General features: G+C 43.7%; 1 protein-coding gene across 1 annotated transcript in view; it reads left to right on the plus strand.

Annotated features, from left to right (window-relative positions):
• Znf277 (zinc finger protein 277) overlaps window positions 1-15,939 on the plus strand; it is a 94,689-nt gene that overhangs the window by 44,072 nt on the left and 34,678 nt on the right. The window contains exon 2 of the mRNA XM_038336628.2: window positions 11,960-12,161. Coding sequence (XP_038192556.1) covers window positions 11,960-12,161 — 202 coding nt within the window. The remainder of the gene's footprint in view (window positions 1-11,959; window positions 12,162-15,939) is intronic.

Raw genomic sequence — 15,939 nt, forward strand, 5'->3', positions numbered from 1 at the left:
TTTTCACAAGTTGGAAATTCAGCTGGGATTGGGGGGGGGGGGGGGTTGCGTCTTGCCCTGAGGTCATCACTCCCTAAATTCTATTATTAATCCCTTTATATCCTTGAACACAGGACTTAGCTCTATTACACTTCCTGGTATTCTTTTTCTCCTCAAAACTTACTTTCTGTAATTTACCTTGTTCAGCTTGTTCCTTTTCATTATAAAAGAGTTACCACTAATATCCTCATGACAGAGTCTCTATACTAGGCTGCTTTGAGATTTCTTTTGCCAGTGGGATTAATCCAAAACTCTTCACTTTAACCTCAGGCAGATTCCAGACAAGGTCAAAAAACAGCCACTTTCTTCGCCAAAGTATCACAATACCAGTCTCTAGGCCACAGAGTAACATTCTTCACCTCTGAAACCTATTGATCCCCACAGTCTATCCAGTCACATTCAACACCACTGTCTTCCATGCCCCTACTAATAATACAGTCCATTAAGCTGCTCTTAAAGCATTCCACTGCTTTCCTAACCTACAGTACCAAAGTCCATCTTATTCCCAACAAAAGTATACCCTAGTTCATGGTAATTGTCCTGGAACTAGCTCTTGTAGACCACGCTGGCCTCGAACTCACGGAGATCTGCCTGCCTCTGCCTCCCAAGTGTTGGAATTAAAGGCATGCGCCACAACTGGCCAACTGGTAATAAGTTTTCTGTCTCCCAATAATAAGTTTCTTAGCCGAAGCAGTAAGTCAGAACAATCCGAATTGGAAAAGTATAACAACAGGTTTATATGAGCAAAGCAACTTTCTGGTGGTTTTTACAATCCCCAGAGATCTAGGTTTGAGAAGCGCACCCCAAATGAAAACAGGGAGATTTTATAGATCATAGGTGAGGGTTATGTCCTCCACAAGCTGGGTTTGTGCCCAAGTATGGTCAAAAGCCGAGCACCTTAGGTGAGGACTTGGGCAGCTGGCAACTTCAGGGGAGGAAGCTACCATAGCCACCAAGAATGCCAAACTGGACTTTTTGGCGCCTTTCCTCTGTTCAGAGACTGCATGAGCTGGGTTTGGAGAGACGGGGCGGGGGGGGGGGGGTGTAATGGCGCTTTCCAAATCATCCAGGGGAGTGTTGGAGGTTCCAGCTGAATGAACACCTGGTACCAACCTATCTTAAGGTTTCTAGTGCTGTGAAGAGACACCATGACCACAGCCACTCTTCCACAGGAAAGCATATTACTGAGGTTGGCTCGCTTACAGTTTCAGAAGTTGAGTCCATTATCATCATGGTGAGGAATATGGAGGCATGTGGACAGATGTGGTACTAGAGCTGAGAGGCTACATCTTAGAGGCAACAAGAAGTTGACTGAGCACACGAAACCTCAAAGCCCACCCCCACAGTGACACACTTCCTCCAACAAGGTCATACCCACTCTAACAAAGCCACACCTCCTAATAGTGACACTTCCTATGAGATTATGGGTGCCAATTACATTCAAACTACCACACTCTCCTTCTAGAGTGAATTAGGATAAGAAAGTCTGCATTACCCAGAAACACAGGTAATCTACAGCTGTATTCATTACTTGCTGCTCTGAGCTGGCACGAAGCCGCTTAAGGGCGGAAGTTTCTTTTGTCTCTCAGTTTGTGGCTGCAGTCCGTCATGGAAAGGACATCATGGTGGCAGGACTGGGTCCATGGCATCCAGGGGATGAGGTCGCTTCCCCACATCTGTGTGGATCAGGAAGCAGAAAGAAAGGGGGCTAGAATGGCCCAGCTGGCTTTCGCCTACTCCTCATTTGGTCAGTTCTGGACTTTAGCCTGCAGAATGGCGTCACTCCCAGGCTGAGCCTTCCGCTGGAGGTACACCTCTTTGGAAGCAATTCCCGGACCAACCCCAAAGTGTTTCCATAGAAACCCAGACATTTCTCTTTTCCTTTCTTAAAATCCTACTTTATATTTTTTATTGATGGGTATGTGTATGTGTTTCTCTTTGTATGCATATGTGCACACACATCCTGCATGCCTTCAAAAGCCAGAAGAAAATCTCAGATCCCCAGACTGGAGTTGCAGGCAGTGAGATGCCTGGTGTAGATGCTAAGGACCAAACTCTGGTCATCTAGAAGAACAGCAAGCTCATTTAACTGCTGAGTGCTTCCATTCTCTGTGTCCCTTAGGCATTTCTTCATCCAATAAAGCTGGAGAGCACAAATTAGCCATTATAGCCTAGAAATGAAACCAAGATCAATTTTAGTTTCTTACTTTGTTTCAACCAAACTTGCCTGAGGGGGGAAAATCTTAATCACTAAATTTTTACACTTAGGTAGTTTTGAAACTAAAATATATATGGCACAGAAGAGAATCAAAAGGCAGAATTTAGGGCTGGGATTCAGTGTTACTTTGTTACTATAATAGTGGAGAGGACTTGGTCATTGTCATCTAAGGTACCCTGCAGTCAAATCAGAATGTGAGCAAGAGAGAGGTCCTCCCCTGCCCTACTAGTTTCTAAGCGGACCCTTTTTAGTAGCATCGAAACATGATGATAGTTTTCTAGACAAAAACAATAGATCTTTAAATAACAACCCCAGCCCATCCATCCTAGCTGAATTTAGTGCATTGACCATGCTTTGGGACTATGTAAGGAAGAAACATGGCTATTTCTAAAAGGGTTGGCCATGTTGACAGCTTTGATATTAAGACAAGATTGTTGCCACATGTTGTCATGCAGCTATGATGTCTATGACTCATCTTTGAGTCTTACAGTCTCTGCCTCCTTGACTTCCCTGCAGTGATGGACCACAACCTAGAATTATAAGCCAAATAAATGCTTTTTTCCTTTAAGTTGCTTTCATCACATTTTTATCACAGCCTTGGGGGTAAAAAAAAGGGCCAAGTGTCCCTCAATCTCTAAAATAAGTCTGTATTCCTATATGTTCCTCTCATTTATTATAGCAATGAAAAGCTAGCAAATACCAATGCTCATATGCGCATTATAAATAAAAATGGCAATAAAGTGCTAATATAACACCCTTCACATACACTTACAAATAAAAATAGTAGGAGAAGTAAAAGAAAATATAGTTAAGAAACAGGATTAATTATTATTCAAGTTTTTGCAGTTCCCCAGAACCATTTAGGACTGAAAAGGTCTTCTGAGAAAATTGCACATGTACATAATCTTAAATACAGTTTCGCATTAACTCATAAACCCCAGAGAATATAGATCACTTGTATGCCGATTAACCCCAACTCTGAACCAGTAGGTGAATCTAATATGACTCAGTGGTGATACATGGGGATTTAAATTAATTAAATGCACTAGAAACTTGATGCCCCACTTCTGTCAGCATGTTAGATCTTAGTGGCCCAATGTGTGAAGCCTCCATTTTGGATAAGCAGATCAAGAGCCCTTTGTAACTCTGTGCCTGTAACCAAGATGACAGCTCCAGCTAGGCTCTCAGGACTATTTTATAATCATTTAGTTTTTATCTTGTATCTTAGTAAATTCTCCATAATGATAGTATTAAACCTTTTCCACATTTCTGCAAGCCCAGAGTTTAGGATAAGTGGAGCTTATCTCATGTCAGCCTCATCTCTTGAGGCTAGCTTATAAATCTTTTAACTTTTCTTATATCTACACTAAATATACTGTGGGTTTTCCCTTAGTTCTTAATATAATGTGCTACAGAATATCAAGTACCAACAATATAATCAGAACTTAAATAGTGGGCATGGGAGTTTGTTTTGTTCTAGGGGCCTAGGCTCCCTGTTGCTTGGATTTGTGCTGAGAAGTGTGCATCTTTAATTACCCACAGGAGTTTCTAGTGTGTACACCAGTATCTCACACCATCTCCTGCATGCAGCCATGCTCACTGTCAGTAGAAATAAGAATAGTTCAAACTTTTGAGCACTTCGTTTTTGAGACCCCTCTCTGTTATAGGGGAGCTATAATTCTATATGCTGGTTAATTTTTTGTCAAATTGACACAACAGAGTCATCTGGGAAGACAGAACCTCAGCAGGGAAAATGACTATTAATCTGGCCTGCAAGTCTGTGTAGTATTAGTGACTGATGGGGCAGGGCCCAACCCAATGTGGGCAGTGCCAACCCAAGTCTACCTGGGTTGGATAAGCAGCAGACTGAGCAAGCCATGAGAAGCAAGTCAGTAAGCAGCATCCCTCCATGGCCTGTGCCCCGTTCCTGCCCTGACATCACTCCATGACTGACTGAGATGAGGACATGGAAGGCAGATTAGCCCTCTCCTCCTCAGGCTGATTTTGGTCATGGTCTTTATCACTGCACTGGAGCTCTCTGCCTCCTGATAAAGCTTTGCTTGCTTGCTGGTGCGGGAGAATTGTCTGTATTCTGTCAATCATGTTTTAAATAAACGCTGATTGGCCAGGCCCCGGCCCTCATATTACAGCATGCCTATCAAACAAGAGATTTAACTTTTATTGAGTTTGTATGTGTGGCACCCATGTCTTTTGCTTTCCATTGACTTTTTCATTTAACCCTTCTGACAATTTTTCCAGAGGAGCATTAGGAAAAATGGAACAGATGAAAGATGAAGTAGCCTTGTCATTGTGAGTAAATACAGTTAATGGCCGAAGTCCTCCAAGCTTTACTTCAGTTACTTGACTTTTTTTTCTTTAATGTGGTTTTAAAATCTATGGCATAAAATCTACCCACGTAACAAAATTTAAACTCTCATTACTGCAACTGTGTGCGTATTGTTGTGCAGCACCTGTCCTCAACACTTGCGTTTACGTCCCTAATGCTCAGACCCACTGGAACGCAACATCCCACTTCCCTCTCCTCAGCCCCTCAGCAGCATTCTGTGTGCTTCTGCGAGTGTGTCTGCCTGTAGACACCATGTGTAATAGACCCGTGTAGTGCTTCTCTTTCTGTCCCTGGTTTATTTCATGTATGATGCCTCAAGGTTTATCCTCCATGTTGTAACATATGATGGGACTTCCCCCCTTTTCAGTGTGTGTGTGTGTGTGTGTGTGTGTGTGTGTGTGTGTACCACTGTCCACACACGGGGTTCAGAAGACATTTCGTGGGAGTTGGTTTTCTTCTTCCAGTTATGAGGTTCACAACAGTGCCCTTATCTTCTACCCTATCTCATAGGCCCTTAATTAACCCCCTTTTTAAGGCTGAATAGTGTTCACTGAAGTTTGCCCATCCCTCGCTCGATTATTTCTGCGTCTCTGCTGTTCTGTTTCACACTTCCGCGAGCACAGGCAGAGCACAGAGACGTCTTCTGAGATCCTGGCTTCACTTCTTCAGGACGAACCAGCACAAGAAGGAAGGCGGGGGTCCTGTGAATAATCCATTTGTAATGTTTTCTGTTTAAAAACATTAAACTTCAAACTGTTTTTTTCTAGTGGCCATCATATAGCAGGTTTAAAATCTTATCTCACTGTGGTTTTGATTTCTCTGGTAAGATTGAGCCGTCTCCATAAACCTGTTGCAATTTATATATCTTCTTTGGAACAAAATCTGATCAAGTCCCTTGGCTGGCGGTTTTATCTGGTTTCGTTGTTTGGAATTTTGGTTGTGGGGCTTCTTACGTGTGTCAGATATTAACCCCTAGTTGTAGACTGTCGCCTCATTGCAGATGACATTTCAGAGTATAGCACTTGACTTTCTCTCATGGTACAGTCCCATGGCTGCCATGGCTACTGGATCAGGCTGTTTTAACAGAATCACAAGGCAGCTCACGTGCGCGCTCAGAGAGTAACCATTTGACATTCCGGGGATCTCCTCCTAGACTCAGTAAGGCCATCAGTGCCCAGCACGGGGTCCTCAGCACTCAGCTTCGTTGAGATGCAAAGCTTTTGCAGTTGTTCTTTCCGTACATTTCGTCTGAGCAGTCATCACTCAGTGTGAGAACTAGAGCAGACAGCTTGTTAGTTTGGGCATACAGGTGAAGTAAGCGTGGGCCCAAGCAGAATCTCTAAGGTGCTTTTGGCCCAAAGAAGCTGGATTTGCAGAGCTCCCTTCTGTTTTTAGGATTCCAAGCCACTGCCGCAATGGGTTGTACTTAGCTGTATCTTTGGTCTTTTACCATGTTGTAAAATGTAGCTGTACTGCTCATCACAGCTGGAACTAAACCAGCTGTTAGATGTTGTAAGGGAGTGACATCTGCTGACCCAGCACTTAGTATTTGATGGCACTCTCTGGGGGAAACAGACTATCTTTTAACTGGCCACCTGTTTGTAGCCTTTTCAGGTGTTGAGGATGCGCACATGCGCCCCTGAGCTCAAGGCATTCACATTGCTAATGTTCTGAGCTGGTTTCCAGGGAGCAGTGTTGGGACAGCCAGCTACTGATCTTCCTCCATGTAAACTCAGGACTTGAAATCAGTATTTTTTTTTAAAGATCTCTAACACACAAGGCCCTGGGTTTGATTCCTGGCACCAAAAAGGAAAAGACATCCCCAGGAGGTGTCAGTCACTCAGGAGCTTTTGCTCTGAACTGAAGCGTGTAGTCAGGACCCGGGACTATTCCACATAAACTTCCTGTATCTTGGAGTGGTTAATTTACTATGCATTCCAAATGTTCTTTGCTGTAATGTATCCTTCCTTCCATGAAGAATATCTAAAAGTTAAATTCTAATAAAATGTAACATATCAAGCCTAGGCAAGGGACTGAGGTCAGTCTGAACTTCGGAAGGAGACCCTGTCTCAACAAAATTAGGACAGATAAGTCGTAACTGCTACAGTGACTAATGTTCATTTCTAGCTTAGAATTCACTTCAATTTTCAGTCATTACTAATTGTCACTGTGCCTGTTATGCCGAAGCCCCAGCACTAAAGAAAGACCAAGCTGTAAATACAGCTGGTCTACCCTTAATTCCAGCAGGCACAGGTGTTTCTTAAAATGGGACTTTCCTAGAAACTTAACATTGGAACTCTAGTTCAAAGGACCTCTGGCCTGTTGTTCATTCTTTCATGTCTTCATTTAACAAACATTTGTCAAATACCAACTTTGTTCCAGCCACTGCAGTCTACACCAGACGTATAAAAATAAGCCCTTGACCCTGAGTTCACAGACCAACATAGTCATGGAGATAGATGTGTGTGTAAGTCATTGATGACAGCAATGAGACATGAAGGGATGGAGTAGGTCAGGCCCAGAGGGAACCATGGAGAGCAGAGGCTGGCAAACCCGACAGTTCAGACCCAGCACACAGAGACCAGTTTCTGCTTCATGTCTACCAACCATCTGGACCTTCTACAACCAAACCACCCACCCTATCCTAACAACCAAACCTTTTCTCTCCTCTGTGTTGGATTCTGAAATCGTTGACTAGAACTTCCGTTCATACAGGGGCCTTGTCTTAGTCAGGGGTTCTATTGCTGCACTGAAACACTGGGGCCACAGCAAGCAGGGGAGGAAAGGGTTTGTTTGGCTTACGCTTGCAAGACAAGTCCATCATGGTGGAGGAAGCTAGGACAGGACCTCAAACAGGGCAGGAGCCTGGAGGCAGGAGCTGATGCAGAGGCCATGGAGGGGAGCTGTTTGCTGACTTACTTCCCATGGCTTGCTCAGCCTCCTTTATTATAGAACCAGGACCAGCAGCCCAGGGGTGGCCCCACCCACAATGGGCCGGGCCCTCCCCATCCATCACTGATTAAGAAGATGCCTTACAGCTGTATCTTAAGGAGGCATTTTCTCAAGTGAGCTTCCTCCTCTCCGATGACTCCAGTTTGTGTCAAGTGGAATAAGACCAGCCAGTACACTCCGCAAAGACTGGACTACTCTGTCTCTCTTCCTGTTCTCTTTTTCCTTTACTCTCAGTGGCCAGTCAGTGAACAAGACCTGTTAGGGTCTGTCCACTGCTAATGTTGCTGCCCCACAAGCTCTCAGACTTAGTGTCTTGAGACTTTCTTCTTCCTAGCTTACTCTCACCAGTGTACAACATCAAAGTGGCATGGGGGCATGGGCAGGGTAGTGGGCGGTGAGCATGAAGAAAGTAGAAAGGCATGTATGAAAATCCATGTGTTAACATATTAATGTAGTGAAGAGCTGTGGGCCGGCTTCCCGCTGGCTGGCTCCTGGCCACCAGCTAGCTTATGCCCCAAAATAATTACACAGAAACTGTATTCTTTTAAACACTGCCTGGCCTGTTACTCACATCTTGACTAACCCATATCTAATAATCTTTGTACACCACAAGTGGTGTCTTACCGGGGAAGATTCTAGCATGCGTCCATCTTGGACTGGAGCTTCATTGCATCTCACTGCAGAGGCAGGGCAATTGTCTGAGCCATCTACCTTACTTCCTTCTTCCTGTTCTGTCTACTCCACCCACCTAAATGTTGGCCAATCAAATGGGCCAGGCAGTTTCTTTATTAGCCAATGGGAATCCTCCATCATATTAACTTAAAAGAGCAAAAAAATTTTAAAACTTTAATAAATAATTTGTGTGGCTGTGACTCTGCCTCCTCTAAGGAAAGCTCTTACTCTGTAGAGGGAAAGCTCCAGCCAGAGCGTGGGTCTAGGACTAGCTCAGATCGCCTCTGTTCCGTTTTTATATGGCAGGATCAAAATGGAGGCCCAGCGTTAGAGAACTCTAATCGTGAGGATTGATGGAGCTAATGCTTATAGGTAAAGTGCCTAACATTTGACCGCCAGTTACTCACGATGACAGTTTTAGTCAGGTGGACGTCAGGTCTGTTTGGTGTAGAGGACTTCCCCTGCCACCCAGGATCAGCCAAGTGAAGGTGCGAAGAGTGGGCAAGTCGGTAAATGAGTTTTTCCCGATGGCAGTGCTGGTGCCGTGTTAGCAAGGCACTGAGTGCTAGAGAGTCAAGGAGAGAGGGAAATCGTATCTGAAAGTTCTGTTGAGGCTCCAGTTCCCATACTCAATAATTCCTAAACCGTAGGTTCCTCAGACATAAAATTTTCACATCCGTGATTTCACTCTGTTCCTTTGCCGTGACAGGTAATTCTGTTTCAGTGCATGTGAGTTTTGTGTCTGTTCACTCAGGAATCACTTGAGGAAAAGAAAAAGCTGGGCATTAGCCATATAAAAGGAAGAAAGGGAGCCACAGAAGACCAGAATTTATAGGAAATCTCTGGGGGGTGGGGGCTAAGAACAGTCATGGAAGAAAATGTGGGATCCTGAGCATGGTACAAGGACTGCCGGGAGAGGTGGTGTCAGGACACCGGAGAATGCACAGAAATTCAAAGTGGCTTATAAATACCTACAAATCCAAAACAGCCCTGGGTGTAGGTGGTAAAGGAGAATGCAAGTTGGAAACTGCCTTTGGTCCTGGGAGCAGAATAATGTGATATTTGAGTTTAGATTGAACTGTGTTCATAAAATACTACCTTCACTCTTCCTTTCTCGATTCTGTCATGTGGAGGAAGGAATCTCAGTGACTTTAGGAAATGACACGCTGGGACTGAGGGACGCCGGGGAGCGCTGCTGGTGACCAGTGGGGAATGCTCGTTTCACTCCTGCCGCTGCTGCTGCTGCTGGTGGTGGCTCTTACTATATGCTTGTTTTCTCTGGTCAGACAAAAGAATTTGCAAATATTCCAATCAAATTTTGGGAGAATTTAAGCAGGGCTTATTGCTATGTATCTGTTAGGTGCTGTTTGCTAACATTACCTTTTCTTAAGATATCTGTTTTCTTGGGGATCGTTTCTCCTTGGACAGTTCCATGCATGTAGGCAATGTATTTTGATCATATTCTCCCCTAGCTCTTCTCTTCCACACCCGCCCCTGAACCACTCCCACCATGCCTCTCAACCTCATGTCCTCCTCTTCTCTTTTTTTTCCCTTTAATAGCCCACGAAGTACATTAGTGCTGTCCTAATAAGTGTGAGACCACCAGTGGCCACGCCCCTGAAGACAACTTCCTGTCCTCCCACCAGCAACCACCAGCAGCACCTCAGCTCCTGGTGGGCATTATGAGGCCTCATACACATGCTTGATCGTCTGTGGGTACCCACAGCTGCTCTCTTTCCAAGAGGATGGCAGCCATTCTGAGCACTTGGGCAGTATCTACAGTAACTGGTACCCACTGAACATGCTGCCCTTGTTGCCCTCGGCTGGCAGAGGGTTGCTAGTAGCGGCTTCATTAGCAGCTCCTCTAAAGTGCTTGCATGTTTTAAACACACTCCTCCTGTCATGTTTACTCAGCATCCTCTCTAGTGCTAATACAGAATTTTATGAGCATATAAGCAGCTTGATTTATGAGACTAATACGACTAGAGTATGTGGGAATGGCACACTAAAAATCTCTCTTATGGGACACTTCCCTCTTCCGCTGTTCTGAGCCATCCTGCTTTGGGCTTTCCCCAAATGTCCTCTGTCACTTTCTCTTTATGCTGTTAACTTAGCTGTAGCTCGTAACAAACTGTGAGCTATTCTGAGAAGACACACCGGGGAAGACTGCACAGAAGTCCTGCTATTGTAGGTTTTGAGTTGGGTTTGTTAAGTGGTGGATCAATGCCTCTGTCTATGTGACTGAGCTGATCTGGGCCATGCTCAACTGTGTACCAGTGACATTTAATATTACTCAGTTAAGAATGCTTAAGTAATAAGGTAAGAGTAAAAATAAGAAATAAAATGCAACAGAAAAATATTGATATTCACTTAATTCTGAAATTCATCTGCAGAATAGCTCTCTTTTTTTAATATTGGGGATTGACAGTAGTGCTCACATGTGCTAAGTAAGCTTTCTATCCCTAAACTGTGTCTCCGACCCTCATCTTACCTTTTATTTTGAGGTAGGGTCTCATTAGTTTGCCCAGGCTGGCTTTGAACTCACTCTGTAGTCCCAGCACGATTTGAACTTCAGATCCTCTGAAGCACAATTAATAAAGACTCAGAGAGAAAAGTTGGGGTTCAACTTGAAGATCCGAAAAGCAAAACAGCCAGCCACTGGCTCTTACCTCTACCTCAGTATGAAATGGCGGTCTTGTCTCTGGGAATCTTAGAATGAGACTGAGACTGAGAGCTGTCTCCTCCTGTCTTATATTCCTCTCAAGGACTGGGATTAAAGGTGTGTGTTACCACTGCCTGGTCTGTAAGGCTGACCAGTGGGGCTGTTTTATTCTCTGATCTTCAGGCAAGCTTTATTTATTAAACTACAAATGGAATACCACTACAGTCCTCCTGCCTCAGCCTCCTAGCACTCAGCCCAGCAGTTATCTCTCTCTGAGGAAAGTTCCTTCCTTCTGCAAATGCAAAGGCTGAACCCTAGTCTCCATTCCCAGTTACTGCCTGCTTAAGAACTGGAATAAGATGGCAGGTCCAGGGTTCCACCCTGGCAGACTAAAGAGAGGTCCTGGACAACTGCCTGAGCGTCACACCCTGAAATCAAAGACAGAGACACAAAAGCATGTGAAGACACTAGCGACATAAGAAAAAGGAAGCATCGGGCGAGGAAAGTGTTTACCGTGTGTGTACTGAGTGTCTAACACTTGGCTCACAAAAGCCTTGCTGTGACACATGGCTGTGTAATGAGCAAATGACAGACATAACATAGAGAGTGCTCCTTGGCCACTTAGCACAAGCTCTTTTACATGCCATGGGACTAGAAATGAGGAAGTTTTCAGATGTATTAGAAAGAGCCTGGCATGGGCTGTATGATCGTTTACTAAGTCATGTGGTCACTGAGGCACCAATCCAGCTATTGCTGTTTCCACTTCCTAGTTCTCTGAATGCAGCCACTAGCCAGGCCCAAGAAGAAAACTTCAACAGCTATTTCAACAAATGGGTTTCCCCCATTCAAGCAAAGCGCATGGCTCCAAGCTCTTTTGCAGTATGGCTGTAGCTGTGTTTAAATGAGAGCAAGGTTCTCTCTGGTGCCATGTTTTTGGTTTTTGGGTTTTCTTCTTTTTTTAAAATGTAAAATGCCTTCAGACTCCCTTCAATGCAGAAGGTAAGAAGTCATCCATCTAAAGAGCAGGGTTGGTTTCAGTTTCTTTCTTCTTCTCTTGTGCCTCTCCCAGACAGTGAAGATTGCATCCTGGAGCCGCTGTCCCTGCCAGAAAGCCCAGGTGGCCCCACCGCTTTAGCAGGGCCTCCATCTGTGCCTTGTATTTTCTGTGAAGAACATTTTCCTGTGGCTGAACAAGACAAACTTTTGAAGCACATGATTATTGAGCATAAGATTGTCATAGCTGATGTGAAACTGGTTGCAGATTTCCAAAGGTAAATTTTGGTTCTGTCTATAAGAGAATTAAATTTGTTCTTGACTGGAAGATGGTTTCTATCTTACACAGAGAGTAATCTCGACACAGATATGGAAGATCATGCTCAGGGGGTTTTCCTTAGATATTTTTTATTTCAATCTTTTATTGATGAGCATCTAAATCATGATTAATTAAAACATGTTATGTGTTTCCTACTGAGGAGACCTCACAGTAGTTGCAGACTTGGTAATTACCAAGAGCATAGAATTTGGAGAATCTGAAAAGGCTCCATTTCGTTGGAAAGTGACGAGTGGCCTCAGCGTTATAATATCAGTACAGACTCTCTCTCAGGCCACCCATGTCATTGCCAGGCTGCAACCTCATTCTTGCTGGGGTCTTCTCGAGCAGCAGCCTGCATTATTAGCAGTGGAGAAGACTGGCAATAAACAGGCAAGCCTGGGCTGGAATGCAGGCCTCTTAGCCTTGTGGTGTGGAGCAAGCAGGTTCATGCAAGCACTGGTCTCCTGCCTGTTGAGTGAGACTAGCACCTGCCTGCGACGTGCTGCGCATCTGACAGATGAGAGCCAAAATTTATTTGTCTTTTGATTTGTGATGAAATTGCAGTCTTGCAGCTATAGCTTTGGGTTTCAGTGGCCTTTATACTTGTCTGGAAACCTAATTTTCATTTATTTATAAGATTAGATTTTCAGGAAAATTTCTTTCAAGTTTTCACTCTATCTAGATGTTTAGAAAGACCATTTGTTTGAAGTTGAAATGGCCAGCATTCCAGCAGGGGTGGTCCAGCTGTCCTCATTTCTGATGCCCTTCCCAAACGCCTGACGCCAGCACGGCTGTGTGCAGCATGTCTGCTGTGTCCACGTGGATCCTAACCCACCATGTATGCACCAGCATGGCTATGTGCAGCATGCCAGCTGTGTCCACGTGGATCCTAACCCACCATATATGCACCAGCATGGCTATGTGCAGCATGCCTGCTGTGTCCACGTGGATCCTAACCCACCATGTATGCACCAGCATGGCTATGTGCAGCATGCCTGCTGTATCCACGTGGATCCTATACCCACCATGTATGTGCCAGCATGGAATATGTTCAGCATTCCTGCTGCGTCCGTGTGGATCTTAACCCATCACGTATGGTTATTTTTTTTTACTAGACTTTGATGTTGCCTGGTCATAGAAGAGAGCAAGGAAGTGTGAGTGACATGTGTCATCAACTACTAAGCTAATTCTTGCATGTTTTCAGGACCAACACGTTGTGCATCTCCTTCCCCTTTGCTATTCTTTACTTTTACATTAGAGAGAAATGGTCAGAATAGTTGTTATTAGGAGCTTTGCTAAATATAATACTTTTTCAGTATGTATTCAGATCTGTTCATTTAAGACACTTCTTAAGCTAGACATTTCCAACTCTTTTCTTCTCCAAGTAACTATGGCAGGACTATTAAATGAATATGTCTTGCTTTATTAGCTTTTCTTTGTTATAAAATCGTCTGTTTACCATATAAACAAAAATTAATTTAATGGCATCTCCACAACAGTCATTGCCCGTATGTGATCAGTTCGGTTAGTCTTCCTATCACAGTGTGATTACTCAGCCTCAGACAGGAAACCGTAGAGGAAAGCAGCAAGAGTGAAGAGCTTGGCTGACACGGGTGGATCCTCTCTGCTCAGAGAAAATCTAATCCCTCGAAGCATGAGTCAGAAAGGTTTTAAATAAAACAGATGGGATGGGTTTGATTTATTTGTTGCTCTCTGTGTAGCCCAGGCTGCCTCAAGCTCGCATTCCTCTTCCCTGGGCTTTTAAATGCTAGGATTACAGAGTTACACCACCACTCCAGCCTTACCTTGTGTGTTCTAATAAGTAAGCCATAAATTTTCATATTAAACATACTTGACACTCTTTATTGAAACATAGTAAGTATAAAACTTCCTAGGGCAGAGGAAATAAAACAAAACAAAACTGAAAATCTCCCCTTTGAGGCCATTTAACAGTTACTTGGAGTGAGCTTTTTTCTGGCTTTCTTTGGGAGATAATAAAATTGTGCCAAAGGATAAATGTTAACTCTGTAATTTCCTATGTTCCATTCATTCAGTGCTGCTTGGATAATAACCATATTTCAACCCGTCATATTTTTATCAGTAGGTGTACAAACTAAAGTGCAGGCCAGAGCAGGCAAGATGCAGCCACAAAGATGTTCTTGTATGTTCCATAGGATGCGATTTGAAATTGTTTTCAGCAATAGTATTTGTTGATTATTTACCAATTATTTTTATGACTTTTTAATAAAGTTTCAAAATGGGATCATGACTGTCCTCTCAATAAAGAATTCATACCACATATTTTATAAAAACTTTTATATATTGAGTAGCTATAACTGTAACCTTGGCTAAACTAGAGAAGTAGGAAAAATGAAGACAAAAAGTACTACATAGTCATATAACTTTGAAACTTGTATTACCCAAGAAGTGTGTCTTGAAGACTTGCTGTCACTAAGCTGTCAATTGAATACAATTCCTCTTTGTGCCTGTAATTACCACAAGAAAATGTATAAATGGATACCCCTGTGAAGGGAAGCCCAGCCAATCACCTTGTTTGTAAGGCATGTCCCCCTTAGGCTAATATTTACTTATAAAATCTTGCGGGTGTTTGACCCGCTTTCTCTTTGTTTTCCTGCGCTCCTCGCTGGAACCTTGGCTTTTGTAAGTTCCCTTTTCTTTCCTTTATTAAAGCTGAATACTATATATTAAAGCTAGTCTGGTTAATCATAACTGCTGATCGACCACGCCCTTCAGTCATATGCATCTTCTCACACTGAAACCACAGGCATCGCGGCAGGACAGCTATCTGGCTCTTGCTGCAGGAGGTTTTCTTGGCCTGAAGCTGGTTAAAAATTACAAAGATACTACTATGTGTTTATGACATTTCTAAACTCAAATGTAAGCTTGGACTGAATGCACGTAGCTGTGAAGTTGTGTTTTTATACTCTGCCACTGTGTGATGTGGAGCATGTACTCATGCATGTAAGTGGTTTTGCGGTTCTCTCTTGAAAGGTCAGCTGCCTCAGGCACCTGGTCATTCCATATCTAGATTTGTATATTCGTGAGCATAAATGTCTATATATTTCAGTTTGAATAACAATTCTTGTCCTATTCTTGACACCTCTGACACAGGTTCCACTATATTCCTCGATCCATGTCACAACTTTGCAGTGGCAAAGTTTGCTAGGCAGAACATTTCCCAGCCTCTTGCCTGTGTTTGTGTGTGTGTGTGTGTGTGTGTGTGTGTGTTGTCTGTCTGTCTGTCTGTCTTTGTGTCTGTATTTGTGTGCACGTGTGTGCACATCTATGTTGTGTGGAGGCCAAAGGTCAACATAAGGTGTCTTTGCTCATTGGTCACCTCATATTTTGAGATAGGGTCTCTCAGTGAACATAGAACTCATTGATTCAGCTAGCCTGGCTGGTGAGTAAGTTCCAGGTCTGTCTGTGTCCTCAACCATCATCACCTCTAGCACTGAGGTTTACAGATTCGGGTGCACAGCGTTTATGTGGGTGGAAGGTATCTAAGCTCAGGTCTGTGTGACAAATATTTTACTGACTGAGGCATCTGCCCAGCCCTGAGCTTCTTTCCTTTCCTTTTTCTCTTTTCCCACCCTCTCTTTTCCAGAACCGGATAGTTAACTAATAGAGAGAACAGGAAAATCTCTGTAGAATAATAGCAAGGAATGGAAAGTGCAAAGTTGGCCAAGAAAATGATACTTTGTCTCTTTTATAGATGC

Source organism: Arvicola amphibius, chromosome 7, assembly GCF_903992535.2.
Source record: "Arvicola amphibius chromosome 7, mArvAmp1.2, whole genome shotgun sequence".
Lineage (NCBI taxonomy): Eukaryota > Metazoa > Chordata > Mammalia > Rodentia > Cricetidae > Arvicola > Arvicola amphibius.